Below are 26,621 nucleotides of genomic sequence, written 5' to 3' on the forward strand. Positions count from 1 at the left end.
GGCCTGTCTCTCTGAAAGCAGTGGGGGGATTTCAAGGGTGTGTCGTTCCCCCCCCCAATGCCAGCCCCAGCAGAGCCGCTCCCCGCCTCCCAGGCACTGGGCGCAGCTGGGCGGCGGCCGGCCCAGGGTGGGGACCCTCCGCTCAGCTGGGGAGTCACCGCCCCCCCCCCTCCGCCCCACAACTCCGCCCTCCCCTCCCCCCCGGCGTGCGCGTGAGTGCGCGCGGCCAGGCTCGGCCGCCAGCATCTTCCTCCCGCCGCATCGGCTCCGGGTACCAGCCTCGCCCCCCCACCCCCCTTTCTGCGGCCGAGGCGGGGCGGGCGGGATGGGCTCGGGGCGGGCGGCCCCTTAGCGCTCGCTCGCCCGCCCGCCGCAGCGCGTCCGGCTCGGCTCCCCGCTCCGGTAAGTGATGCGTGCTCGGGGGTGGGCGCCCTGGGGGCAGGGTCCGCATGGGGCGCCGGGGGCGGGGGGGCTCCGTGCCAGCGGGGGGGGGCACTGTGCGCTCCTGCCTGAATCCGCTCCGAGGGAGCTGGGGGGCAGCCCCACCCCGGAGCCAGCATCCCCATTCCCCAGCCGGCACCGAGCCAGGGCAGGGCGGGCTCCCTGGGTGCCCGGGCAGGGGGGCCAAGGCGGGGGGGCGCGCAGGCCTGCCCCCTGCCCACGCCCCAGCCAGCGCCCACCCCCAGGAGCCCAGCCCAGGGGGCCGAGGGATGGCACAGGCACAGGCAGGGCGGCTGGGAAACGCCTCTGCCCTCCCCACAGCACCCTGGCCTGGGGGCCAGCAGACAGCCAGAGCAGAGCCGGGGGGGGCCGCACCCCAATGAAGCAGGAGCAGGGGTCCTGGGAACTCCCCTCTCTGGCTTCCCAGGGGTGCCGTGGGACCCCGTACCCCTCCCCTAGATATCCGCCAGGCCCCCGGAGATGTGTCTCATTGCCCTGCGCATAGCTCGGTGCCATCAGCCCCTGCTGGGCCATGCCCCACCCCCCAGGACCCCATCCCCTGTGAGGGATTCACCCTCCCCCCCCGCATCCCAATAGGGCCCGGTGCCAGGGTCACTCCCGCCCTCCTGCATGGGGTGAGGCCCGAGGTCACAGCTGTGCCCCAGCCCCACCTTCCCAGGGGCAACACCCCGGGCCAAGGTCATCACGGCCTTGGCAATCCCCAGCCACGGACTCCCCATGCTGCTGCCCGCCTGGGCCACTGCCTGGCGTCCCTTCAGGAGCTCCCCCTCTCTGGTCTGTCTGTCCGTCTGCCCCGGGGCAGCCTCGCTGGCTCGCATTGCCCATCTCAGCCCTTTCCTCGCCCTGCCAGCGTCGGCTGGACTCTGGAGAGCCACACTCGGTGACTCGCGCTCCCAGCCTGTCCTTGCCCCGGGCCCAGGGCAGGGCCGTGCCCTCCAGGCTGGCTTCCCAGCTTGGGCACCACGTGCTCAGTGCTCCAGGCGCCTGGCTCCCCCCGTCCCCAGCCAGACACGCCTCGCACTCAAGAGCTCTTTCCGGCTCTTCCATGCCCTTCCTTCACCCTCTGAGCCCCCTGGGCTGCCCTAGCCCAGCCCTCCCCGGCTTTGGACTGCAGCCTGCCCTCCAGGCCTGCAGCGCCCTGCGCCCACGTCAGCACCATGAGCTGGGAGGCCACGCAGCCCCCCGCTCCATGGGGGAAACGGAGCAGGGGAGCAGCAGGGCCGCAGGGGATGCAGGGGTGCATGCCTGGAGCCGAGGGAGCCGGCGAGCTCCCGGGCGCCGTATAACAGAGCAGTGACCAGCCCGCTGCCCTGCTCCTCCTCCCCGGGGCAGCTCAGTGACAGAAACCAGCCGGCTGGCAGCGCGCCACGTAGGACAGGCCACCCCAGAGACATCCTCCTCCACGAGCCATGCAGGGCCTTTGTTGCTGCCCGCGTACGCCCCGGGCGGGGCCCTGCTCCAAGGGATTCAGGGTAGGCAGCAGGAAGGCGCCTTCCCCCCTCCCCCTTGGGCACCCCTGGGGGGCTGGCGGCCTGGCCTCCCCGCTCCGTGGTTTCCCCAGCGCTGCGCGCAACGGGAGCAGCTGCCCTGGCACAGCCGCTGTCGCACCGTCACGTAGAGGCAGAGCGTCCGCCCGCCCCTCCGGCAGGGAGCTGCAGGGATCTCCTCCTGCCAGAGACGCGGGCGCCGGAGGGCTGGCGTCACAGGCAGTGGTGGTGCCCACATGTTTAGCCAGCACTTTCCATGTCGCCTGCCAGGCTGTAGCCCTGCCGCAGGCTGCAGCAGGTAGGGGAGACCCCAGGGGGAAGGGGGGCTTCACGCAGACCGGGCTGAGTCGACACCAGCTGGAGGAGACGCCAGGCCCCGGGGCAGCTCAGCTGCAGCGACGCTCAGAGCCACCCCAGTGCCTGGCAGACCCGGCGCAGAGATCCCCGGTAGCGAGACACGCAGCCCCTGTTCACGTCTGCAGGCAGGGCTGGCTTCCCTCGTGGCCGGGGGCTGTACCCCCGAGGGACTGGGGTGGGCAGGGCAAGAGAGTAACGCCTCCCTCCCCTCCCCCCGGCTCCAGGGAGCCTGGGACACAGGACGCCCGGAGGTGTCAGCAGCCAGCGCAGGGCCAGTTACTGGAGTGGGGCGGTACCCGGGGCCAGGAGTGCACCCCGGAGGACAGAGGGCGGGCGGGGGAACCGGGGGTCCAATCTGTCCAGCCCAAGTCTGGCCGATCCCGTTGCAGGGGTGGCAGGAGAGGCAGCTGAGGGACGGATTGCGCTAAGCGCTAGGTGGGGGGCACAGGCCGAAGGAGGCAGGCAAAGCCCCACGGCTTTCCCCAGAGGCAGCCGGGGTGGACGGCTCCGCCTGGGCCCCCAGCTCCACGTTCGCTCCCGCCCACGGCTCAGCCTTTCGGTGCGTGAGTTCCCCAAACAAACGCAGCACACAGCCTGCTCCTTGCATCACCACACACAGACTGAGACCGCAGGAGCAACCCTACAATAACAGCGCAGCCCTGGGCTCCCAGCCGGACAATAACAACCCAGCGCCCAGCTCACAACCCTACGATAACAGCCTGGCCCTGGGCTCCCCGCCAGACAATAACAGCCCAGCGCCCAGCTCACAACCCTACAATAACAGCCCGGCCCTGGGCCCCCAACCAGACAATAACAGCCCAGCGCCCAGCTCACAACCCTACGATAACAGCCCGGCCCTGGGCTCCCCGCCGGACAATAACAACCCAGCGCCCAGCTCACAACCCTACAATAACAGCCCAGCCCTGGGCTCCCAGCCGGATAATAACAGCCCAGCGCCCAGCTCACAACCCTACCATAACACAGCTGGTCAGGGCTGAGGGGCTCCTGGCAGCTGGGGGTAGGGGGCCTAGGTGCCCAGTGCCCCCAAAGCATCCTGCCTTCAGCAGCGGAGTGCAGGCTGCTCAGCCAGGCGAGGCGTCTCAGCGCAGCACCCAGTCCCCCACCCCGCCCCGCGCTGGGCAGGCGGGGGTGCTTTCCCTCCACTTCTCCGGGTGGGGGTGTCCCGGGGTGTGGCCCCTCCAGATTCCAGCCCCAGCGGCTCCACGCCAGCTTCCAGGGAGCCCAGGGCAGGCTGGGGCAGAGTGTGGGGGGCCCACCTGGGGCTGGGGGCCCCATGTGTGCAGAGGAGAGCAGGGCTGGTTGCACCCTGGTGGGCGCTCTGAACCCCTTTGTGCCGGGTGCTGTGCAGACCGATGGGCTGGGGCCGGCCCAGGGAGATGGCCCGGTGAGTGTGCAAAGGGGCCCTGCGGCCAGGTGTGGGGGCTGGCGGGACAGGATGGGGCGTGGCAGGGGAGGGGAGCTCTGAGGGGGGCTGAGCTCCTTTCCCAACCGGCAGGGCCGGGTCTGTTACTGCCCTCTGGGGAATCTGCTTCCCAGCAAAGCCGATTACGTCTGGCTCCATCCCTCGCTGCCTTACCCTCTGCATGCCACGCCGACTGCGCCACAGCAGCTTTCACTAGCTCCATGCCCTGCCGAGGCCCCCCGCCCCAGCCCGCCCCAGCCCGCTCTCACCCCCAGCCCCTGGCACCTTCCCCCCCACGGACCTTGTCACCGGCCTACATTGGAGTGCCGGCGATGGGATCTCTTGAGCGCCAGCCCCACCCCGCCCCGCGCCTCAGTTTCCCCATCTCTGCTGGAATCTCCACCCTGACAAGTCCGGGAGCGGGCGGCCAGGCGCAGGCACTGGGTGGGGGGGGGTCTGGGGAAGGGCTTTTACTAGGGTGACACAGAGCAGGAGAGACCTGGGATCAGCTCCAGCCCTGCCCTACAGGTTCCTCTCCCAGGAAAGCTCAGGGCAGCCCCCCCCTTCCCTACCTCCCGCTTGCTGGGCTCCGGGGGAGCCGAGAGGTGTTTTTAATGCCGTATGGCAGCCCCGCAGCCTGGGCTGCACTGGGAGACGCAGCGGGGCGTCAAGCGCAGCCAGACACGCTGCCAGACCACCCCGGCTGCGGGGCATTGGGGGTGGGGGGGGGCTGCAGGGGGTGGGGGAGGGGAGCCTCTCGTGGCCAAGGGAGAGCTGGGTGTAAAGCTGTGGCAGGAGGCAATGACCGGGGCTGGGGCTGGGGGGCCCTGCTAAGGAAGGGGGCGTGGAAATCTTCATCCCCCCCCCCCATCCCAGCCAGAGTGCTGGAGGCTGAGGGGAGCCCGGGGCTGGGGGTGGCTCCGAGCCGGCCCCCGGCGGGTGGCTGGTTGACTGTCAGCTCCTTCCTCCCGTGGGTGTTTGATGGGGCTGCCCAGAGAACTGGCTGCATCGGGGCTCCCAAACAGCGTGTGTGTCGTGTCCCGTCCCCCCACCCCCCCCCCCGGCCATCACCTCAGCCCTGCCCTGGAAAGGGGTCATGGTCCGTCCCGGGAGAGGTGGGGGTGTCCCTGCGCCAGTCCCCAGGCTGAGACCTGCCCACTCGTGTCACGTGGGATCTCAACCAGCCAGTGGATGGGGCTGGCTTCCCGTCGCTACAGGCTGACCCAGTGAGCCAGGGCTCGGCTTTGCTAGCCTGTGGTTCTTGCTCTGCACCCTGCGGCGGGAGTGGGGGGATGGCCGGAGAAGCACAGGATTAGAAGCCAGCTTCTGCTGGGGGCCATGCCTCATTCTAGCACGTATGGGTGTGACCCTGGGGCCTCAGTTTCCCCTGCTCTATGCGGGGGTGCAGCTCCTGGCCTGCTTTGTTGGGGGTGGGCAGGATGAGCTGATCGGAGCCTGGGACGGACTTTGATGGGCTGAACACTCACTCCCAAGCCTTCCCCCAGGGCTGAGTCTGTTCCCAGCCGGGGCAAGGACATCCGCCCCTGGGACCCGGGCGAGCTGGCAACGCCCCAGCCTCTTGCATCCAGCCTGGCGCGCCCGCGTGAAGGTTGAGGACAGCGTGCGGAGGATGCACCTGTCTGTGGCCAGATTTAGCATCTCTACAGAGACCTAAAAATAGCTCCTAGGCTGCGCCAGGAGACAAGGTCAAGCTGGCACCAGCCCGCATCAAGATGATGGCGGCACCGGATCCCCCCGTGCCAAGGGACCCGCTCGCAGACAGCCATCGCCCGAGAGAGTCAGGGACTCCCGCCAGCCAGGCAGGGCTGAGCGTGCAGTACCACTGCTGCATAGTGCCTCTGCCGTGGCTGTGGGGACGGGGAGGGTGCGCCAGGCGGGGAGAGGGGTATTGAGCAGGACGGAGAGAGACGGGGTGGCTGTCCCGGGGTCCGGGGCTGCAGAGGGGAAGGCTCTTGCCCCGCAGTGGACAGTGCTGACCACGTGAAGGGGGCGGGGAGGGGACGGGCCCGTGAGCTCGGCTGGGCCCAGCGCCTGGGTGGGTTCGAGCCCAGGAGAACCGTTCCCAGCTAAGCCCTGAACTGCACGGGGAAGCCAGGGCAGGCCTGGGGGCATCCCCGCCTGCCCGCGCTGCCTTGTGCCTGGGAGATGCTGCCACGGGGCCTGGATGGGGCCAAGCGGCCCAGGCTGACGCCAGGCCCACGCCCATGCAGCAGGCAGAGCGAGCTGCAAATGCAGCTGCCGTGGGCACAGCAGAGGGGGAAGGGAGGCAGCAGGGGGCCCAGAGAGGGGCCCAGAGGGGCCCAGGTCCAGGCAGATCTGCCAGCAGGGACCGGGAGGATGAGGGGACAGCCTGGCTTCCAGGGTACAGGCCGCCAAGGGCCGGGGCAGCAGGGCGCAGAGGGCAGGGTCTCGCACTCGGGGGAAGTGCTTTGGGCTGGGGAGCTCCCGGAAAGACACTGATGCAAAGATGGACTGAGATGGGCAGGACGAGCCAGGCCAGGGCGACATGGCACCGCTGCTGCCCGCCCCAGGGGCACCCCCTGTCCTCTGCCCCCCAGCATCTGTGGGGAGCGGGGCACCGACCCCTGCCTACATGGCGACGGGGCTGGGAGCAAAGGGCCAGGGATGGAGTCGTCATCTGCCTCTGCCCTGACCCCCGGGCGGGGGCGCGGCTCTGCCAGTCTGCTGCCGTGGGCAGGGGAGAGCGGGGCGGTGGGCGCACAGAGCCCCCGGCCAGCCAAGGAGGGCCAGAGAGCCAAGGCGCCATGAGACCGTGGGTCGGGCCCTGCACCCTGCCGGAGGGCACGGCAGCTCTCTGTGGGGAGGAAGGGCTCCCAGGGCTGAGGATGGGGCCCACGTGGGTGGGGGGCCGATAATAAAATACAGGGGAGGCGACCGTTCTGGCCGGGCGGCTGCCAGCGGAGCCCAGCCCCGTGGCTGCTGGCTGGAAGGAGGGAGAACCCAGGCCCCCAGCGAAGGAGATTCCAGGCCCAGCCCGCGGGCGGGCAGCTGGCGGCGCAGGGGATGAGCCGTGACTAGCAGGAGCTGGGGATCTGGGCTGCAGCAGAAGGGAATCAAACCTCCCTCGGGCAGTAGCTCAGCGCAGGGCGGAGGAGCCATGGAGCCGGGTGAGGGGACGGGGATAGGGCACCGGCAGTCCTGCTAGCCAGGGCACTGGGGCCGTGGCGGGGCCAGGACCGTGGCTGCCTTTAGCCCCAGCTGCCTGCAGCAGGCAGAGGTCAGGCGGGCACCGCCCCCCGTGGGACGCAGGCCCGATGCCCAGACTGGTGCTGCGGTTACGGTTACGTGGGGGGCACGGCTGGGGCTGTTTCGAGTACGGGGACTGGCGGCCCGGTTACTCCCGACGCGTTGGTCTGCAGGGCGGGTGCTGCTGTTCGGGGTGTGAATGGTGTTACGCTGAGCGCTGTTGCTCAGGTGCTGGTGCTCAGTAGGGCCGGCCTCTCATGCCGGGCAGCCGGGCAGGGGATGGAGCCGCGTCCCATGGCCCCTGTCCCTGCGATTCTCCGTGTCCTCGCTGGCCAGCGCAGCGCAGCGTGTGGGGGAGGCGAGGCTGGCGCTGCCGGCTCCAGGAGAGCGGATTAGCCAAGGCTGCCCAGCGGCGTCCTGCCCACGCAGCCACAGACACACAGACGCAGCCATCGCCGCTCACACGCCCGCCTTCTTCTCTGCTCCAGTCACGCCTTTCTGGAAATCACTTCTCAATCCGGCTGGCCAGACTCCAGATCGGGGATCGGGTGAGGGTGTGAATTCACGCCTCGGTGCGTGTGAGAATACATGCCAGTGTGTGCATGAATACAGATGTGTGTGTGCATGAATACACACGTGTGTGTGCATCAGTGAATGCCTGTGAGTGTACATGTGCATGAATACACACCTCTGTGTGGTGTGGGTGGTGCATGAAGACACACGTGTGTGTGTGTGTGTGTGCGGGTGCGTGTGAATACATGTCTGGATGTGGATGTGTGTGCATGAAAACGTATCTCTGTGTGGGTGTGTATGAACACATGCCTGTGTGTTTGCCTGAACACGAGTGCACATGAGCAAATGTCGCAGGGTGTGTGCGCCTGTGTGATGCTACCGCAGGCACAGCTGTGTGTGAGACTGCAGAGCTGAGTGTGAGTGTGCGTTTCCGCCTGGGCGGGCGGGGGGAGATTATGCCTCTGCACGTGTGTGCAGCAGTGAGTGTTTGGGAAGGTGGCTATAAGACTCTGTGTGTGTGTGTGTGTGTGTGTGCAGATTTGTGTCTGTGGCTCAGCACACGATAGTGCTTGTGTTTGCAGGTGTGTGTCTGTGCGTCTCTCTGACGGTGTATACACCAGGCCCTGCCTGGGAGAGCCATGGCCGGGCACCGCATTTCACAGCTCAGTGAGCAGATGAACGAACAGGATCAAAGACGCTCACGTCGCTTCCTCCCGGATGGATTTTGCTCCTTCACTTTGACAAGCGCCGTGTAGCTATAATTATTGCTGCTGATACTTCCTGGCACATCGGCGAAGGCTCCAGGGCGTATTTTATACAGCCAGGCTGTCTCAGTTGCGTGTTCTGTCACTGCCGTGCCTTGCTCCTCGCTCTGTTTTCCAGCCCCATAGCCGTGACAGAGACCCATTTGAACTTGTCTGGCTTCAGCTTCCGGCCATTGGCTTTTGTTCTGCCTTTCTCGCTAGGTGAAAGAGCCGCTTGGTGCCTAGGGTTTTCTCCCCAGGAAGGTGCTTCAAGCCGGTTCTCAGTCTTCACTCTGATAAGCTGGACGGATGGCGCTCGTCCGGTCAAGGGCATTTCTCTCCATGCCTCACGTCAGTTTTGTGGCTTCTCCTCTGCCCCCTCTGCAGTTTTTCACCATCCTTTTTAGAACGTGAGGATGCAGTCTGCAGTCCCGGCCCCACCAGTGCCACGTGCAGAGGGAAAATCACCTCCCTGTTCTACTCCCAGGCGTGCACCCAGGGATCGCGTGAGCCCTTTTAGCCACAGCGTCGGACTGGGAGCTCTTCCTGAACGGGCTGACTCCTAGATCCTTCCCAGGGTCGCTGCTTCCCGGGGGCAGCCCCCCATTGTATAGGTCTGGTCGGCGTCCTTCTCCCTAGAGGTCTGATGTTGCATGGCTGTATTAACCCCACTTCGTTTTTCATGGGCCCGATCGCTCTGTGCAGCTGCCCCTCCTCGGCGCGACGGACCGCTCCGCCCGTCTGCGTGCCAGCCACACGATTTACCAGCAGGGATCTTATATTTACTGCCAGACCGTGGGGGGCAGATTGAAAAGCATCTGGCCTAGACAGGGCCCAGCGACCTCCTGCTAGAAACCCCCATTCGATGAGGAGTCCCCACTTCTGCTGCCTTTCAAGATGGGGCCCTGAGCCAGCTCTGAATCCGGCGCCCGCGGGCTCCGTGGGTATCGCACAGGGCTTGCTTTTTAATCCGAATATCTGTGTCCCTGTGCTGTTAAACCTCTGCTGAGCGGCGAGCAGAGGATGCCCGCACCCAGCCCAGCTGTGCTGGGGATTAACCACACGGTGCTCTGTGTTTGTGTGCTCTTTGGCTGGGGTGGGGTTTCCTTGCTGCGTGTGTGAGGGCAGTGTGTGTGTGTTTCTCAATGCGTTTGTGTAGTGTGTGCGTTTACTTGCTCTGTGTGTGTGTGTGTGAGTGTGAATGCAGTGTGCGTGTGTTTAAGGGCAGTGTATGTGTTTCTCAGTGTGTGTGTGAGCAAGGGCAGTATGTGTGTGTTTCTCAGTGCACGTGTACGAAGGCAGTGTGTGTGTGTGTGTGTGTGTATTTCTCAGTGGGTGCATTTGTGTTTCTTTGCTGTGTGTGTGCTGGAGTGTGTGTGTGTGCATGTGGCTCTCCGTGTCTGTGGTGTGTTGGCCAGTGTGCACCGTGTGACGGTGAGTGTGTTTGAAAGTGAGCCAGCATGCAGAGGGGTGTGTCCCAGGCACGCGCACTCTCACACACCCCTCTTCTTGCGCACAGGTCACAGCCCCGCCGGGCTCTGGAGCCGTGGGACCTGGCCCTCACAGCGAGCTGCCCCCCAGCTTCCCAAGGGGGACGCCCCAGGCCCGGGCAGGGCCCTGGCAGGCTGGCCCCTGCCTTGGCAGCTCTGCTGTGTGGCAGCTCTTCTCCGTGAGAGTGGATGGAGCCAGTGGCCCTCCCGGGACCGTGGCGGGAAAGCCCCTGGGGAGACGCAGGGCGAGCCGGGGCAAGGTGGAAGGACCAGCGGGCATGCCCCACCCTGCCCACTCCTCTCCCCCCCCCCCACACCCGCGTTATTTCTGGCCCACAGGAGGAGAGCGTCGGGGCCCTGTAGTGCCCCACGCAGCATTTCCCTCCTGCCGGTGTTTGCCAGTTCAACAGCTGCCCCTTCCCACGCCAGAGGGGGCAGCACTGCAGTGCTGGGTGCACAAGCCGTGGGGCTCCTTGGGGGTGAAAGGCACTGGGCACACAGCCTGGGACACTGGATTCTCTCCGAGCGTGGGGGCACGGGGGGGGGCAGAGCTCCAGGGGATAGGCTCTTGGGTCCCTGCCACGGGCTCTAAGGAGCGAGGACACTTGCTTTCAGGCTGGGTCCCTGTGGCTGGGGGAGGCTCTCACGATCCAGGGAAGGGGATGGGGCCCTGCCCCATGGCTGCCAGCCCGGCCCAGCCTCTCCCCCTGCAGCAGCGGGTACTCCCATGGCTCTGAGTCCTTGGCTCTCCGGCGGGAGAGGCCGGGGATGCAGGGCAGGCCCAAGGGGTCCCAGAGGGACGGCGGGAGGCTGAGACCCACACCCGCAGCCAGCCCAGCGAGCAGCTCCATTGCGCAGGGCCCCACGCTGCCCGCCTGTGCCCTCTTGCCCCCGCCCAGCTCGTGTCCTCTCCCATTGCCACGCTGCCCACATGGCTCGGCCCACGCTGTGCACCCCAGGCGCCCCCCGGGGCCCGTCGCCCGCCTGCCCCGTCGCCCGGGGCTCCCGGGAGCCCCTCGTCTGCAGGCACCGCGCCCTGCGCCTCCTGCCTGGCAGGGTCCTCCTGGCGCCAGGCCTGTCCCCCTCCCCTCTCCTCCCTCGGCTCTGCTGGGCATGAGGAATCCGCGGGCGCGTTGCAGCCCTTGGGGGGCCAGCCATGACCGGGAGCTGCAGGCGCAAATCACCTGCCAGCCTCGGCCCTCGGGAGCCTGGGTTTCCCTGGCAACCGGGGAGGAAATCGATCTGGAGAGCGCAGGGAGACGGGCAGTGCTTCGGGGGTGCCGTGGCGCCAGCTGGCACAGCGGGAACGCAGAGGGGCGCAGGCGTGTGTGTGTGCAGGTGTGATGTGGGGCGGGTGGGAGAGGGGCCGGCAGGGGGCCGGGCGGCCCCGTTGATACAACGCAATTGGCTGGGGCGCCCAGGGCGACCCCGGGCCCGTTACCGGCGGGATTGGCCATGGGGCACCGAGGGCCGTGACCTGCTGCGGGTACCAGCGTCTGCGTCCTCAGCTCGAACTGCAAATCCACGGACGTGGGGCGGGAGGGGAGGGGAACCTGAATGTGTGTGTGTGTGTCTGTGTGTGGGAGAGGGCGGTGTCGTGTGTGTGTGTGTGATACAGAGAGGTGTGGGGGTGGGACAGGGAGGTGTGTGTGTGTGTGTGTGATACAGAGGGGTGTGGGGTGGGACAGGGAGGTGTGTGTGTGTTTCTGTGTTTGTTGCATATGACAGAGATGTGTGGGTCTGTGTGTGGGAGAAGGAGGGCGGTGTCGTGTGTCTGCATGTTGAGTGTGTTTGTACACGTGTGTTGCATGCAACAGGGAGAAGCGTGGGGCTGTGTGTGTGGGAGAGAGAAGCGTGTGTGTTCACATGCGTGCCTGCGTTTGTGTGTGTGTTGCCTGTGGCAGAGGTGTGTGGGTGTGTGTGTGAGCGAGGGAGGGAGGCGTGCGTGTGTGTGCACGTACGTGTGTGTTGCATGTGACAGAGGGGGGTGAGGCTGTGTGTGTTGGCACACGGTGTGTGTTGCCCGGGATGGCCAGAGCAGGTGCGGGGCTGGAGCTGGACTGTGTAGTTTTCCCTGCGGTGCGCAGGGCTCTCTGAACTGTTGATCTGACCCTACAGCCGAGGCGCACGGCAACGTCTCCGCTCCGGCTCAGGCATGATCTGCACCCGAGAGACAGTGCTGCTGATGGGTTTGCATCTGCAGAGCTGGCTGCACACACTAGCTGACGCCCCCTCCCCGCAGCAGGGCCAGGAGAATGCCAGGGGCTGCGCTTTGCAGAGGAGGACAGGAGATGCAAGCAAAGGGGTGCAGGGTCGTGCTAACGGCCCTGGAGCCGGTGTCTGAGCTGGGCCTGGAGCTCCCACAGCCTGGCCCACACCCCTCCTCCCACGGGTGGGGAATTAGTGAACTGGAGTGGCTGCTCCGGGATGGGGTGGGAGCGCCTGCACAGGAATCAGTCCCTCCCTGAATGGGGAGCAGCGTGAAGGGCCAGGGCTTCCCGGCCCCAGGGAAGGGTCAGAGGGCAGCTGAGGGACTAATCTCTGTTTGCAATAGAGGAGCAGGAGTTACATCCTCCCTGAGCGCCCCTTTCAGACCAGAGTCACAACCGCACCAAGGGCTGGCCCCGGGCACCTTTGACAAGAATCTGGGGCTAAACCCTGGTCAGAATCTAACCTGGGTCATTCGCTTCCCCTCCGCTCTGCCTAAACCCTCCCTGGGGCTTCAGCTGGACACGGAAATCTTCTTCACCTCCTGTCCTCATCTGTGGCGCGGCGTTGCTCTGCGCTGCCCAACAGCGGCTGGGCCCTGCCCTAGAGGTGGCCGCATTTCAGAGCCGGGCGCGTGAGTCTTGCGCAGCGTTGGTGGACGCTGTTAAACAGCCGCCCCGGAGGCCGTGGCCTTTCAGCGGTGGGTGAGTCCCGCGGAGGCAGCTGCCCTGGCACACCCCAGAACCAGCTGCCTTTCAGTGGCGGGAGGGGCTGTCAGCCACGAGGCAGGCAGCCCCTGGACCTCCTGCTCCGTCTCGCCCACCAGCAGAGCCATGGGGGTGCTGATGTCCCGGCGCCAGACGGTGGAGCAGGTGCAGAAGGTCAGCCTCGCCGTCTCTGCCTTCAAGGACGGGCTGCGGGAGCGGCCCTCCAGCAAGCGCAAGGCGGAGGCGTGGGGCGGGCGGCGGGGGACGCTGGAGCACGTGGTGCAGGAGGTGCAGGAGGAGGAGGAGGAGGAGAGGCCGGACGCCGGCCCCTCGCGGCGGGAGGAGAGCCGCGTCAACCGGGCGGCCTGGGAGAGGCTGCGGGACGGACGGGGCGTGGAGCCAGAGGAGTTCGACCGCGCCAACCGCTTCACGCCGCCGGCCTTCGTCCGGCCCACGCGCCAGCTGCACGACGACGAGCCGCTGGAGATCAGCCTGGACCAACGGGAGCAGGTGAGCATGTGTGCGGGGCAATGGGGGGTCCAGGTGGACACGTCAGAGGAACCGGGCAGCCTGCCCGTGCAGCCGTGGGATAGTCACAAAGGAGAAAAGGCCCCAGTGTGGGAGCGAGACCTGACTGCTACCCATGGCCGGGCACCATGCCCTCGCCAGGAGAGCGGGATCAGCGCCAGGCAGCCCTGCAGGCTCCCCGCTGGGTCTGGCATCATCTGGCCTCCCTGGGGCCAAGCACCTGACTCCCAGGGTGGGTGACCCTTCTCCAGCACCCCCCGGCCAGTGGCTGAGCCTGGCACCCCTGGGCCGCTGGGGGTGGGGTAGAGCCTGGCCTGCTGGTGCCTGTAGTCTCCACTGGCTTCACCCCCCCCATAGGGTCAGATCCCCCCTGGTCCTGCCCTGTGGCTATGCACTGGCCCCAAGGCAGGAGAGATGGGGGGAAACAGAACAGCGCCGGCGCAGAGTGACTCTCACCGACAATGGCCTGGCCGGGGGAGGCGTGAGGCTTGGGGAACGGTCGCCCCGAAGCAGAGAGTGGGGAGCATGAAACCCCGCGGAGCAGACCTCCTGCACCGCCCTCCCCAGCCCGCAGGCGCTGAACCCGACGGCCAGCGGCAGGAGAGGCACGTGGCTGTCGGGGAAAGGGAGCTCTCCATCTGCCCACCCTTTCTACACAGGTCCTTTCCCATGTATACCCCTCCGTCCAGCCCCACAAACACACCCGTCTGCCCACCCACACACAAACACGCCCGCCCGCCCGCCTACCCACAAACACACCCGCCCGCCTGCCCACACACAAACACCTCTCTGTCCACCCACCCACCCATCCATCCACAAACACACCTCTCCATCTATCCACCCTTTCCTATACAGGTCCCTTCCCATACATACCACTCTGTCCATCCCCACAAACACGTTATACTTGTAAAAGAAAAGACGAGCAGGATCTTATTCAGGGGGACAAGGCAACACGCCGCGTTGATTGTACATGTACGAATAGCAAGAAGCCGCCACAGTCACACACACCTTCACAAAGCTCTGCAGGCTGGTGTGCTGTAATGACCAGTCCTTGTACGCGTCGCTCGAGCCAGCCCAGTGACCAACGAGGCTGGGCACGAGGAGGGAGCCAGGCCTCTGTCAGACGCGAATCCGATGCTCCAAGATGACAATTGCAGAACGAGACCCAGAGTGTCCCTGTTTTTACCCAGCTTTTGTGCTTGCCGCTGGCTCTCATGTCAGTCTGTGGGCCTGGCTGTGTCCTGCTACCTCTGCGTTCAGTGTCGCTGTTAATCACCAGCTAATTGCAGCGTGGCTGTTCTCGTATTTCTGTTCTGTGTCTGTTCCCAGGGTGGGTCGCTCTGTACGTCAGGGTGGTTAATTTGCACTGTAGGGTCGTCGATCGGTATTCTTCACCCTTCAGGGTCAGGATGGGGCCGTTGGTGTCTTCACTCCCCTTTCGGTTGTCAGAGCAGTGTAGGCTGGTGTCTTTTGATGCCCGGCGCGTACATTCCTCGCTCACACACCGGGAATTTACCAAGAGAGTTTTAGGTTCAATGGTACCAGTGTCAGGAAAGAGCAAGAAACCGACAAGACGGAGTCCAGCTGTGGCGCACTGGACAGTGCTGTGCCATTAGCAGAACCATCTCTCTGCCTCCATCGCACTTACACAGCAGAACACGGACTCTCCAGCTGATTGGCTTGCACGGCTCCTGGGGAGAGCTCACAAACACCCACCCCCATACCTCTCCATCCTACACACCCCTCTGCCCTAGCCCTCCTCCTACACACCCCTCTGCCCTTCCCTCCCCATATACACCACTCACTCCATCCATCCACTGCTGCTCTCATGTGGTCCCCGGCCTCACAGGAGCTGAGCTCCCCTGCCCCACATGCAGCCCCCTCGCTAGTGTTAAGGCCAGTACAGATCAGGGCCATCGCTGCCCCGCTCAGACAGACGGCTGCGGCCCCCGTGAATGCGGGAGGGGAGGGAGGTGCGTTCCTGGCTGGGGGGTTGGCTCAGGTCTGAACGGACGAGGTGCGTGTGCAGCGGGTCCCCGCCAGCTGCTGCACCCACTGCCCCCCCCCCCCCCCCATTGCCGCTCAGGTCACCAGCGACGAGATGTGCGAGATCTGCGAGGTGTGGACGGCCGAGAGCCTGTTCCCCTGCCGGGTGTGCACGCGGGTCTATCATGACGGCTGCCTGCGCCGCATGGGCTACCTGCAGAACGGCGGCGCCGGGGAGGTGACGGAGACAGCGCACACCGAGACCGGCTGGAGCTGCTACTACTGCGTGAGTGCCACACCCGGAGGGTGGGCAGGGGGCTGGCACCGGGCCTCGTGGCTACCCCGGGGGCCGGGCCAGTGGTGGGCAGGGAGCTCCAAGGTGAGGAATCGCAGCCCCGGGCACCGACACCAACCTGATTGCTTTCTATGATGAGGTGACTGGCTCTGTGGATGTAGGGAAGGCGGTGGATGTGATATACCTTGACTGTAGCAAAGCTTTTGATACTGTCTCACACAGTATTCTTATCAGCAAGTGAAAGAAGTATGGGTTGGATGAATGGACTATAAAATGGACAGAGAACTGGCTAGAGCATAGGGCTCAACGAGTAGTGATCAATGGCTCCATGTCTAGCTGGCAGCCGGTCACAAGTGGAGTGCCCCAGGGGTCGGTCCTGGGGCCGGTTTTGTTCAACATCTTTATTAATGATCTGGAGGATGGGGTAGATTGTACCCTCAGCAAGTTTGCGGACGACACTAAGCTGAGGGGGGTGGTAAATACCCTGGAAGGTAGGGATAGGATACAGAGTGACCTAAACAAACTGGAGGATTGGGCCAAAAGTAATCTGATGAGGTTCAACAAGGACAAGTGCAGAGTCCTCCACTTAGGAAGGAAGAATCCCATGCACAGCTATAGACTGGGGACCGACGAGCTGGGCAGCAGTTCTGCAGAAAAGGACCTGGGGGTAACAGTGGACAAGAAGCTGGATATGAGTCAGCAGTGTGCCCTGGTTGCCAAGAAGGCTAATAGCATATTGGGCTGCATTAGTAGGAGCATTGCCAGCAGATGGAGGGAAGTGATTATTCCCCTGTATTCGGCACTGGTGAGGCCGCATTTAGAATATTGTGTCCAGTTTTGGGCCCCCCACTACAAAAAGAATGTGGGCAAGTTGGAGAGAGTCCAGCGGAGGGCAACAAAAATGATGAGGGGGCTGGAGCACGGGACTTATGAGGAGAGGCTGAGGGAACTAGGCTTGTTTAGTCTGCAAAAGAGAAGAATGAGGGGGATTTGAGAGCAGCCTTTAACTACCTGAAAGGGGGTTCCAGGGAGGATGGAGCTAGGCTGTTCTCAGTGGTGGCAGATGACAGAACAAGGAGCAATGGTCTCAAGTTGCAGTGGGGGAGGTCTAGGTTGGACATTAGGAAAAAGTTTTTCACTAGGCGGGTGGTGAAGCACTGGAATGGGTTACCTAGGGAGGTGGTGGAATCTCCATCCTTAGAGGTTTTTAAGCTGAGGCTTGACAAAGCCCTGGCTGGGATGATATAGCTGAGGTTAGTCCTGCTGTGAGCAGGGGGTTGGACTAGACACCTCCTGAGGTCCCTTCCAACTCTCATCTTCTATGATTCTATGACACATGCAGGCTCTGCCCGGGCAGTGGCAGGCAAGGTCCCGACACCTGCCCTGCCCCAGGGGCACTTCCCGCGCCATGGCTCCAGCGCCCCCACGGGGCGGCAGCCAGAGGGTGACAGCCGCACCCGGCCGTGTTCACACTCACAAGGCAGAGGCTCCACGTCCCATAACCAAAGCCATGGTCCCCCCCCGCCCCTCCAACCCAGACAGACGATCTCGTGCCCCCCACAAGTCCCCCAGCCCAGGGAGGCGGCCTTGCCCCCCCCCATCTCACATCCACCAGATGTCAGAGGGTTTGAGCCCCGGCTGAACAAGCTCTGGCCGGGGACAGACACCCCAGCCTGCTCGCCACACGCCGTCCGCCCGCGCTCTCCCCAGGCAGCACGGGTGCAGACGGCGCGCAGAGGCTACTCCTCCCCCTCGCTAGGGTGGGTCTGGCGTGTCCTGAGCTACCGCTGGCCCCAGGGCAGGAGAGATGGGGGGGACAGACCGGCACCGGCGTGGAGTGACTCTCACGGGTGGGGGATGCGTGAGGCTGGGGAATGGTCGCCCCGAAGGAGAGAGTGGGGAGCATTATGCCAGCCCCGGAGGGCGCTGGGCCCTGGAGGGCGCTTCGCCAGCTGTGCTCCAGTGCCCCCAGCTCTGCGCTGAGGCTGCCGTGCTGGGCGGGAGGCAAGCGCCCCTGGGCAAGGAATGGCCCCGGCAGCTTGCCCTGCTGCTGCAGCCGGGACTTGGTCTGGAGGGAGGGTTTCCAGCAGCCCGGCCGAAGTCACCAGGCCAAGCAGCGCCAGTCCCCGAGCAGCTGCATGTCTCTGGTTCCCAGGGCGCGCCGAGAGACGAGACCCATCCACGCGCTAACCGGGCAGGCGTGCGATGCCCCTCTCGCCAACAACAAACACGCAGGGGGGACCCTACAATAACACCCGTGCATGCAGCCCCTCGCTGACAAGGAACCCAGCGCCAGTGCTGTCCAGGGAATCGGCCTCATCCGCGGCCCCAGTGTCTGAGCACGGCCCCGCATTTCTCCAGCCGGCCCCAGGCCCCATGAAACGGGAGTTACTGAGGCACAAAGAGACGAAGGGGCTGGCCCAGGGACCAGCTTCCTAAGGGGCAGGCGGTGCCTCAGTAACTCAGCCCACCGGCCACCCTTCCTCTGAGCTTGGTCCTCACGGGCAGGCTGGCAACCGGTGTCAGAAACCCTGGTGCCTCTGGGTTACCCGACACTGGCAAATCAGAGCACGCAAGCAACCCTACAATAACACACCAGCCTGCTCCGCCCCAGCATTCCCAGACAACCCTACAATAACACACCGGCCTGCCCTGCCCCAGCATTCCCAAACAACCCTACAACAACACACCAGTCTGCCCCGCCCCAGCACTCAGCAGCAACCCTACAATAACACACCAGCTTGCTGGCCCCGCCCCAGCTCTCCCTCCACTAACCTGACAACAGGCCTCACTCACCATGTTCAGAACAAAATGCGAAGCCTAGTTTGTCAGCTCGGCGGCTTTCCCTGGGTCACTTCTTCTCAACCCCCTGCTCCCCCCCCGTGCAACATTGCACTGTGCACGCACGTACGGTCACACGTGTGTGCACACACACACAAACATGGTGCTCCGTCCCCATCTACAGGCACACGCAGCGCCCAGCTTCCACAGCCCTATAAACTCGCTGAGCCAGTTCCGCTGCGCGCTGGGAGGGGAGGAAGCGACAAGGGGGCTGTGCTCCTCATTTCCACGTGTAAATGCTTGGGCGGTGCCAGGCCCAGCTAAGTCCCGGCTGGGATTAGGGAGCCTGCCAGGCCGCTGGGGATGGAGCTCCGGGTGCCGTCCGCAGGTGCCAACTAACCCCTGTGCGTTTCTCCCTGCACAGGATAACCTCAACCTGCTGCTGACGGAGGAGGAGATGTACAGCCTGATGGAGAGCTTCCAGCAATGCAAAATCATCCCGGGTGAGTGCTGCCCTTCGCCCCGGCTGGCGCCAGGCTAAGCCCCCGCCTCGCACTGCGATGTCCTGGCCCCCGGCTGGCTCTGTTGCTGCCCCCTAGTCGCCACCGAAGATAAAAGCTCTACAACTGCTGGCGGGCGGTGGGTGGAGTTTCTCCTTTAACTCAAGCACAGACCAGGGTTTGCAGACCCAGCGTTAGGCTCGTGCTGCGCACGTGCGGGATACCTATAGCAGAAGGTGGGGGGCGAATGGAGGGCAGGGCACGTGCAGTGATAGACTCTAGGGCGGGGGAGGAGATGGCAACCCCCCCCTTAGCACGGCTGCTCCCGCACGCGTGCACAAGGCCTGTCCGGCCCCCACGCCACGGCACTGCCAGCAGCTCCCACAGCCTCACGCCACGCGGCCCCGCCTCTTGCTGGCGCCCTGAACCCCAGCAGCTCCCCCCGTCCTAAAAGCCCCAGCCCAGCAGGTGAGCAAGATTTGGGGCCCAAGTCTGCTGCGTGTTTGTTCACCTGCCAGGACCTACGCTCGGGTTCCACGTTTCCCCGGCCACGGCGGTGACATCACAGCGCGGCGTGGAGAGGGCGCCCGTGATGTCATCGGTGGTTGCCCAGGGACCGCGGGAGTCCTGGCTGCAGGTCCCGGCAGGGGAGCGGAGGTGCAGGGGGGCGCCGGATCCTGTTCTGGGCTGGCCGGGGACCGCGGGTCACTGCTCTCCCATGGGCATGTCCCGGGCGCCCTCGGCGGCGCAGCGCAGGCTGATGGGCACCTGGCTTGGCCTTGCAGAGACCTGCCTGTCGCTGGACAATTTCCTGCACTACAAGCACCTGGTCCACAAGCGCCACTTCGAGAGGCCGATGAGCGAGGAGCAGGAGGAGCGGGCCACCCTGCAGTTCTCCGCGCTGGACCCCGACAAGAAGGGCCAGGTCGAGTGGCCGGACTTCCTCTCCCACGAGTCCATCGCGCTGCTGCAGAAACTCCGGCCACAGGTGCGGAGACAACCCCGCTGCAGGCAGGAGAGCCGGGCCCTGGGGCAGGGCCGCGAGGCGGGGGGCCGGACACCCCCTGGGGAGTTTGGGATGCCCAGGGGGAGGGGGCCTGGCTGAAGAGCTCCAGAGCGGGAGACTCGGTTTCCCGGGCAGCCCCTAGTCGGTCAGCAGGAGACCAGACCCCTCTGCTGGCGGGAGATCAGCTCCCGGGAAAGAGCCGCCGGCGTGCCAGGGTTGGCCCCAGTGCCTGTCCCAATCCCAGTGAGATGTCCATTCCTCAGGATCTCCCCTTCTGCCCGCCCTCTGGCTGTGTGTCTCTCCGGCCCCATATCCAGCTGTCTCCCTCAGGAGCACCCATCCTCAGTTTCCACGCACACCATGCCAGGAGAGCGTGCGTCCCAAGCTGAGCGCGAAGAGTTGAAGGGATCTCACTGAGCTGGGCGACTGGGCAGCACAAGGGCGGATGAAGTTCAGTGTTGATAAATGCAAAGTGATGCGCGTTTGGAAAACATAATCCCAGCTGTGCATGCCAAATGATGGGTCTAAATTAGCTGTTTGCACTCAAGAAAGAGATCTCGGCGTCACTGTGGAGAGCGCTCTGAAAACATCCTCTCCACGCTCAGCGACAGTCAAAAAAGCCAACAGCGTGTTAGGAACCACGAGGAAAGGGCTAGTGAATACGACAAGAAATATAATAAGAACATGAGAAGGGCCATGCCGGGTTGGACCAATGGTCCACCTAGCCCAGCTTCCTCCTGGCTTCCAACAGTGGCCAGTGACGCTCTATAAATCCATGGTACGTCCATGCCTTGAATGTCGGGGGCTGCTTTGGTTGCCCCATCTCACCAAAGGTCGTTTAGAACTGGGACAGGTACAGAGACGGGCAACGAAAATGATCATGGAACAATTTCCATCCGAGGAGAGATTAAAAAGATTAGGAGCGTTCAGCTTAGAAAAGAGACGTCTCAGGGGGTGGATGACGGGGCTATAGAGTCATGGATGATGTGGAGAAAGTGACGAGGGAAGGGATATTTACCCCTTCACATAACACAAGAGCCAGGGGTCACCCAATGAAATGAATAGAGAGCAGGTTTCTCGCACAACCACCTGTGAAACAACTGCCAGGGGCACAAGTGTGACTAGATTCAAAGCAGAATGAGAGACGGTCCTGGAGGACAGGTCCAGCAACAGCTACTAGCCAAGTTGGTCAGGGATGAACCCACGCTCCGGGTGTCCCTAGACCTCTGTCATGGAAAAGAATCACACTGCTACATTTTAGAGTTGGATCGGGTGCAGCTTTAATTGTGACACACACACAATCACATAACCATAGCTATGGGGAATACTATAGCCATAGGGAAAACCCAGGTGGCTATAGAGAAGTCAAGCAGCATGTCTGGATGCTGGGCAAATGTACTTCGCCTGGCTACCAGATACAAAAGACTTATATAGGGGTTGCTTAGGTTCATTTACATGTTGATCGTCCAGTGGAATTTGATTAACAGTTTATACTGAACAGGAAAGACAATCACAGTGCGCAGTGGGGCACACCAGACGCCCTCACAGGAACGCCCAATGAGTCACTCGATTATACAATGTGGTTTTCAGGGACCCTGGTTAACACCCGAAGATGGGTGGTGACACAATACCTGTTCAAATGCTAATTTGTAAGGAGTGAGTTTCTATGAGGCCGGTAAGACAAAGGGGGGCAGGTACTGGTACTTATCGAAACAGGTGAAGTCTGTTCACAGGCTTCAAAAGGCTTAAGGCTCATAACAGAGAACTTGCATCTGGGGTGTGGTTCAGAGACCTCTTGTGGGGTTTTAGCATCTTTATCATAGTTTCAGTTGAGGCTTTCTGTTAATGGCTTAGCCTGGGGCTTCTGTTTCAGATTCAGGCTACAACTTCAGGCCAGGCTTCTATGACCAGTTTCAGACCAGGCCTTCTATTAATTAATTCTATGATTAATTCTTTGACTCCACACCTCTGACTGCCAGAAGCTGGGACTGGACGACAGGGGCTGGATCACTCAAAATTGCCCTGTTCTGTCCACTCCCCCTGAGGCACCTGGCACCGGCCATCAGGAGACAGGAGACTGGGCCAGAGGGACCATGGGTCTGACCCAGGACGGCCGTTCTCATGTTCTTACGCCTTTGTCCCACTCGAGTGACTGGATAAGAGCCTACTACAGTGGCCAGCTCATGAACGTCTCCGTTTGCTCCAGCCCTGGAGGTGCAGACCTTCCCGTGCTGAGAGTCCCACCTTCGAACCCCTCTGTCAGCCCCAGGGGTCGGTGATATGGCGGGACCTCCCCGCCGAGGTGTGCTCTCCTCTTCTCACATCCCGCAGCTCCAGTCCCTCGCAGCCTGCTCTGCCTGCCCCCGCCTGGCCTGGAACGGCTGGAGAGGGACCCGCCCGGCGGAGATTTGCCGCTCCGTCTCCTCTCCAGCCAGGCCGGGGAGCCCCAGCCAGCCCCCCACCTCTGTTCTCGCCCTCCTGCAGAATTCCCTGCTGCGGTTACTGACTGCGAAGGAGCGCGAGCGGGCGCGAGCCACTTTCCTGCCCCTCAGCCAGGACAGCAACGGGCTGATCAGCGAGGGCGAGTGCCGGAAAGCCCAGCACACCTGGTTTCGGAAGCACCAGAAGGAGACCCCCTCCTGCAACGTCAGGTAAGGGGGCCTGGAGCTCCCGCCCCTCCCTGCCCCACGCCTGCACTGTACAAATCTCCAGAACCAGTGGAGCACCGGAAGACTTCTCCCGGCTCAGACTCCTGGAGTTTGCAATTCCACCCAGATCCCCTGCCCAGCATCTTCCCAGCGCAGGCCGAAGCGTCAGCCAGATCCCCCGGCACCCCTCCGCCAACAGCTCCCACCTCCCTCCCCTCTGCCTGAGCTTGGCCTGGGAGCGCCCCCACCTCCCCGCCGCCCCCTGATGCCATATGCCCGGTGCGTGGAGCACGGCTGCCGCCCTGCTGGTGCCTTGCGTCTCTGCAGCCCAGGGGCAGCTCTGAAATGGAGGGCATTGCCCCCTGTCCTCTGCAGCATCAGCCACGTGGGACCCATGTCTGAGAGCAGCCCCGCCAGCAGCAGCAGCAGCAAAAGCCAGGAGAAGACCTTGCTGGCCACAGAGCAGGAGGAATCCAGGTGAGAGGGCTGGGGCGCGGGGGGGAAGATGGATGCTGTCGCAGGCATCTCCAGGCCGATCCGTGCAGCTCTGCTGGGCCCAGGCTAGCTCCTGCGTGGGGGATGCTGTAGCGGCCCCGTGCTGGGGGCATGGAGTATCAGCCATTCGGAGCCGTGTCGGACTGCAAGGGGCCGTCGGGAACCCTGGATTTGTCCAGCGTGTTTTTAAAAGCCTGCAGTGGTGGGGATTCCGGGGACTCCCTCAGAGCCTGTCCCAGAGCTTAGCTGCCCGGAGCCTTTGAAAGCTTCTCCTACTCTCCCGCCGCCGTCTCGGCCCATGGCTCCTTGTCCTAGCTCCAGTGAGATGGAGAACAGCTGATCACGGTCCCCTTTATAACAGCCCTTGACACGGTTGAAGGCTGGCTGGTGAGTCTTGCCCACATGCTCAGGGTTTAGCCGGTCGCCATATTTGGGGTCAGGAAGGAATTTCCCCCCAGGGCAGATTGGCAGAGACCCTGGAGGGTTTTTCGCCTTCCTCTGCAGCATGGGGCATGGCTCGCTGGCTGGTGGATTCTCTGTACCTGAAAGTCTTTAAACCCTGATGTGAGGACGTCAGTAACTCAGCCCTAGGTCAGGGTCTGTTACAGGAGTGGGGGGTGAGGTTCTGGGGCCTGCCTTGTGCAGCAGGTCAGACTGGATGATCACATTGGTCCCTTCTGACCTTAGAGTCTCTGAGTCTCTGAAGACTGTCACCGGCTCCCCGCTCAGTCTGCTTTTCTCCAGACTAAGCAGCCCCCGGTTTTTTCACCTTTCCTCGGGTTTTCTCAGCCTTTGCTCATTTGTGCTGCTCTCCTCTGGACTCTCCCCACTTTGTTCACCTCTTTCCCTACGTGCGGGGCCCAGAACTGGACACAGGACTCCAGCCGGCTCCTCCCCAGTGCCGTGCAGAGCAGGACAGTCCCCGCCTGGGTCTGACATGCGACACTCCCTTTAATACGCCAGGAGCGATACTAGCCTTTTTTGCAACTACAGCACACTGCTGACTGGCGTTCGCGTTGTGATCCACTCTGACACCCCCCCACCCACCCACCCACCCCGAGCCTTCGCTGCAGCGCTGCCGCCCAGCCACTTAGTCCCCATTGTGGGGCTGTGCATTTCGTTTTTCCCTCCTAAGTGTAGTGCTGGAGAGAAACCAGTGTCCGTCTTCCAGGTGAGACTGAGCTTCGACCTCCCTGTGGTCATCAATAATTATAACACGTTTCACCAGTGTCATTGCTCCCATTTTACACGTGGGGAAACTGAGGCACGGGGCAGGGCAGTGACTTGCTCTAGTAGCAGAGCCAGGACTAGAGCTCAGGTCTCCAGAATCCCCCTCTGCCATCCCATGCGTCTGGAGAAAACGTTCTGGCTCCTGTTAAAATCATTAGGTGACTGAGGAAATTCCCCCCGATGGGAAATAATTCAGTGAAGCCATAGCTCCGTATATTTCATGCCGTTCAGTCCAGGGCCAGCTTCCTCCCGGTAATTAACAGCGTCCCGTCAGCGCAAAGCTGCAGTGACACAGCGCTGGGCGGGCTCAGAGCCAGAGACATCAGCCCTTACTTGACTGTCTGGGATTCCCCAGAGGAAGCGCGTTTGGTGGCGTCTCTTTTGCAGGCAGGCGGGAGCGCTCTGTTCAGAGCTCCCCGGCGTGCCTGTGTTGGGCGCTCAGCTCGTTCACATAACCCGCCAGGGGCACAGCTGTCTCCTGGCGCGTGAGGACGTTTTAAAACGGAATGTGCAGACAACCCGCTTTGCCCAGCAAAGAGGGAGCAGGGGCTAGTGGGGACAGCTGGGGACAGCCCATCAGGACTCCGGGTTTCTAATCCTGGCTCTGTCGCCAACACGCTGTGCGACCCAAGTCCTTTCCCCTCCCTATGCCTCAGTTTCCCCATCTGTTCTAATGGTGTTGCCCTATCTCTCAGGGGTGTGGGCCGACTCCTTCATGTTTGGGAGGGGCTCAGCATTGTTAAGATCAGGATCCCATGTGGCCATGGCGACAGACAGGCCCAGACACCGAAAGCAGCTTGGGGTCGGGTCCTGAAAGGTACAGAGCAGGACGCAGCAGCTGGGGCGGGCAGAAGACGCTAGAGCTGCACCAAGCGCTGCAGAAAGCAGCTGCTGGGCTGGAAAACGTGCTGCTCTGCACTTCCTGCCGCCCGCCAGCCCCCCTCGTCCCCGGCGCCGCTGCCCTGGCTGCTGAGCAGGCCGGGAATCACTGGGAGACCCGCGAGCGCGACCCCACCAGCTCCTTTGTGCAGCTTCCCAGCGTGTGGATCACAGCCCCTCAGTGCTGGAGTGCCCCAAACCCTCCCGGGGCCAGGAGCGCCGCGGCTCCCAGACAAGCACTGAACAGCACTGCAGCTGCTAGGCCGTGTCGGACACGCGGCGAAGGGAGGGCATTTTACAGGGGCTGGCAGGAAAGGGGAAGGGTGCGGGTACCCTCGGTACAGAGGTTCGCACAATTACAGTTCAAGGGGAGCAACCGTGATCCGCGCATGCCGGCTCCCAGGCCAGGCTCACTGAACGCTGTGTCTCATCTGGGTCCCCTTGCCCTGGCTGCCTGCCCAGCTGCTGCCCCACATGCCCCACACGGACCTGCGCCCAGCTGTGATGTCCGGCCGTCACAGCCTGTCCCACACGCAGCTCTGCACCCAGTTCCAGGGGGGCTGCTCTCTGCATCCGGCTTCTCGGCAGCTCCTGGCTGCTTCCCCAAGATGCCCAGTGAGGGCCTTTTCCTGGGGTTTCCGGGTCCCCTTACCTGGCCAGGAGGAAGGGGATGCGCAGTGGGGAGGGGGCTGAGACCCCTGTTTAGCAGATGCATCATGCCAGGCTCTGGCTAGGGGATCTCGGCTCCTCAATGGCCCTACCCAGGCCCAGGCCAGCGTGCCCGGAGACAGCGCTGCAGGCCGGGGTCTGTCGGCTCCATGGGCTTGCTGCTCCGTGCTCAGGCTGCGTGGCAAACGTGGGCTGCACGGGGGGCGAAGGGGAGAGGGCTGCCCCGCTCACAGTCCCCTGGCCCGTGTGGCCCCCTGCTAACCTCCATCCCCTCTTCCCCGCAGGCCTGTCGACTGGCCGACCTTCCTGAAGGACAACGTCATCTACATCCTCGCCGCCCGCCCCAACAGCGCTGCCGTCCACCTGAAACCGCTGGCGTAGCCGCCACCCGGGCCAGGGCCAGGCCAGGGCAGGACTCCCGCCGGGGACGATGCATGCGTGGGCGGGCGGCCAGGTGCGCGCAGCCCAGCCCCAGCCATTTCGTTCTGTCTTCGCTGAGCTTACGGCGGGAGGATCTGACGGGCCGCTTCGCCCGCCAGGGGCGCTGCCTGCCCTCCCGCGGGGCGCTCCCGCCTGCTGCCCCCGTCGCCCATGGGCTCCCCTCCCCTCGCCCGCCGTCCCGCTGACTTCTGACGGGCGGGGTGAGGTCCCGCACACTGCACCGTGCCCGTCCACACCCCCCAGCGCAGCAGAGTTCTGGTTTCTGATTGGCTGAGAGGAAACTGCCCCCCCACACACACACACTTGCACACACCCCCCACACACACACAATATACCCCTTCTGATTGGCTGAGAAAGCCTAGGCGAGCCCCCCTGACGCAGCTGGCTGGTCTCCAGCATTGAGGTATCCCTGTGACCCTGGTTTTGTGGACTGACGAGCCACCCGAAGGCCTGGCAATGGGGAGGTGTGTTGTCTGGGATGGGGCCCACCCGGCCTGCGGGGCTGCCCGGTCCCAGCAAGCTGGGCCTGGCACCTGTTCAGTGCC

At 63.8% G+C, this 26,621-nt stretch overlaps 1 protein-coding gene across 2 annotated transcripts; it reads left to right on the forward strand.

Annotated features, from left to right (window-relative positions):
* The first annotated feature begins 254 nt into the window (after positions 1-254).
* PHF24 (PHD finger protein 24) lies at positions 255-26,361 on the forward strand. Of its 2 annotated transcripts, none has more exons than XM_067543547.1 (8): positions 255-402; positions 12,738-13,128; positions 15,233-15,418; positions 18,633-18,711; positions 19,494-19,696; positions 22,199-22,365; positions 22,738-22,839; positions 25,920-26,361. In XM_067543547.1, the coding sequence occupies exons 2-8, from the start codon at positions 12,745-12,747 to the stop codon at positions 26,014-26,016; spliced, it is 1,218 nt and encodes a 405-aa protein (XP_067399648.1). In that variant the 5' UTR covers positions 255-402; positions 12,738-12,744; the 3' UTR covers positions 26,017-26,361. The 2 variants fall into 2 exon arrangements, with proteins under 2 accessions (XP_067399648.1, XP_067399649.1); XM_067543548.1 differs by having other exon boundaries at positions 12,741-13,128.
* Positions 26,362-26,621: the final 260 nt, after the last annotated feature.

Source organism: Emydura macquarii, unplaced genomic scaffold, assembly GCF_026122565.2.
Source record: "Emydura macquarii macquarii isolate MOO-44397 ecotype Brisbane River unplaced genomic scaffold, CSIRO-AGI_Emac_v2 contig_915, whole genome shotgun sequence".
In the NCBI taxonomy this organism is placed as follows: domain Eukaryota; kingdom Metazoa; phylum Chordata; order Testudines; family Chelidae; genus Emydura; species Emydura macquarii.

Excerpts from the sequence above, each read along its gene's own strand:
- PHF24 (XM_067543547.1), top strand. The coding sequence starts at position 12,745 with ATGGGGGTGCTGATGTCCCGGCGCCAGACGGTGGAGCAGGTGCAGAAG. Across the intron at positions 18,712-19,493 it reads GCAATGCAAAATCATCCCGG|AGACCTGCCTGTCGCTGGAC; the intron begins GTGAGTGCTGCC and ends TTGGCCTTGCAG. Across the intron at positions 19,697-22,198 it reads TGCAGAAACTCCGGCCACAG|AATTCCCTGCTGCGGTTACT; the intron begins GTGCGGAGACAA and ends GCCCTCCTGCAG.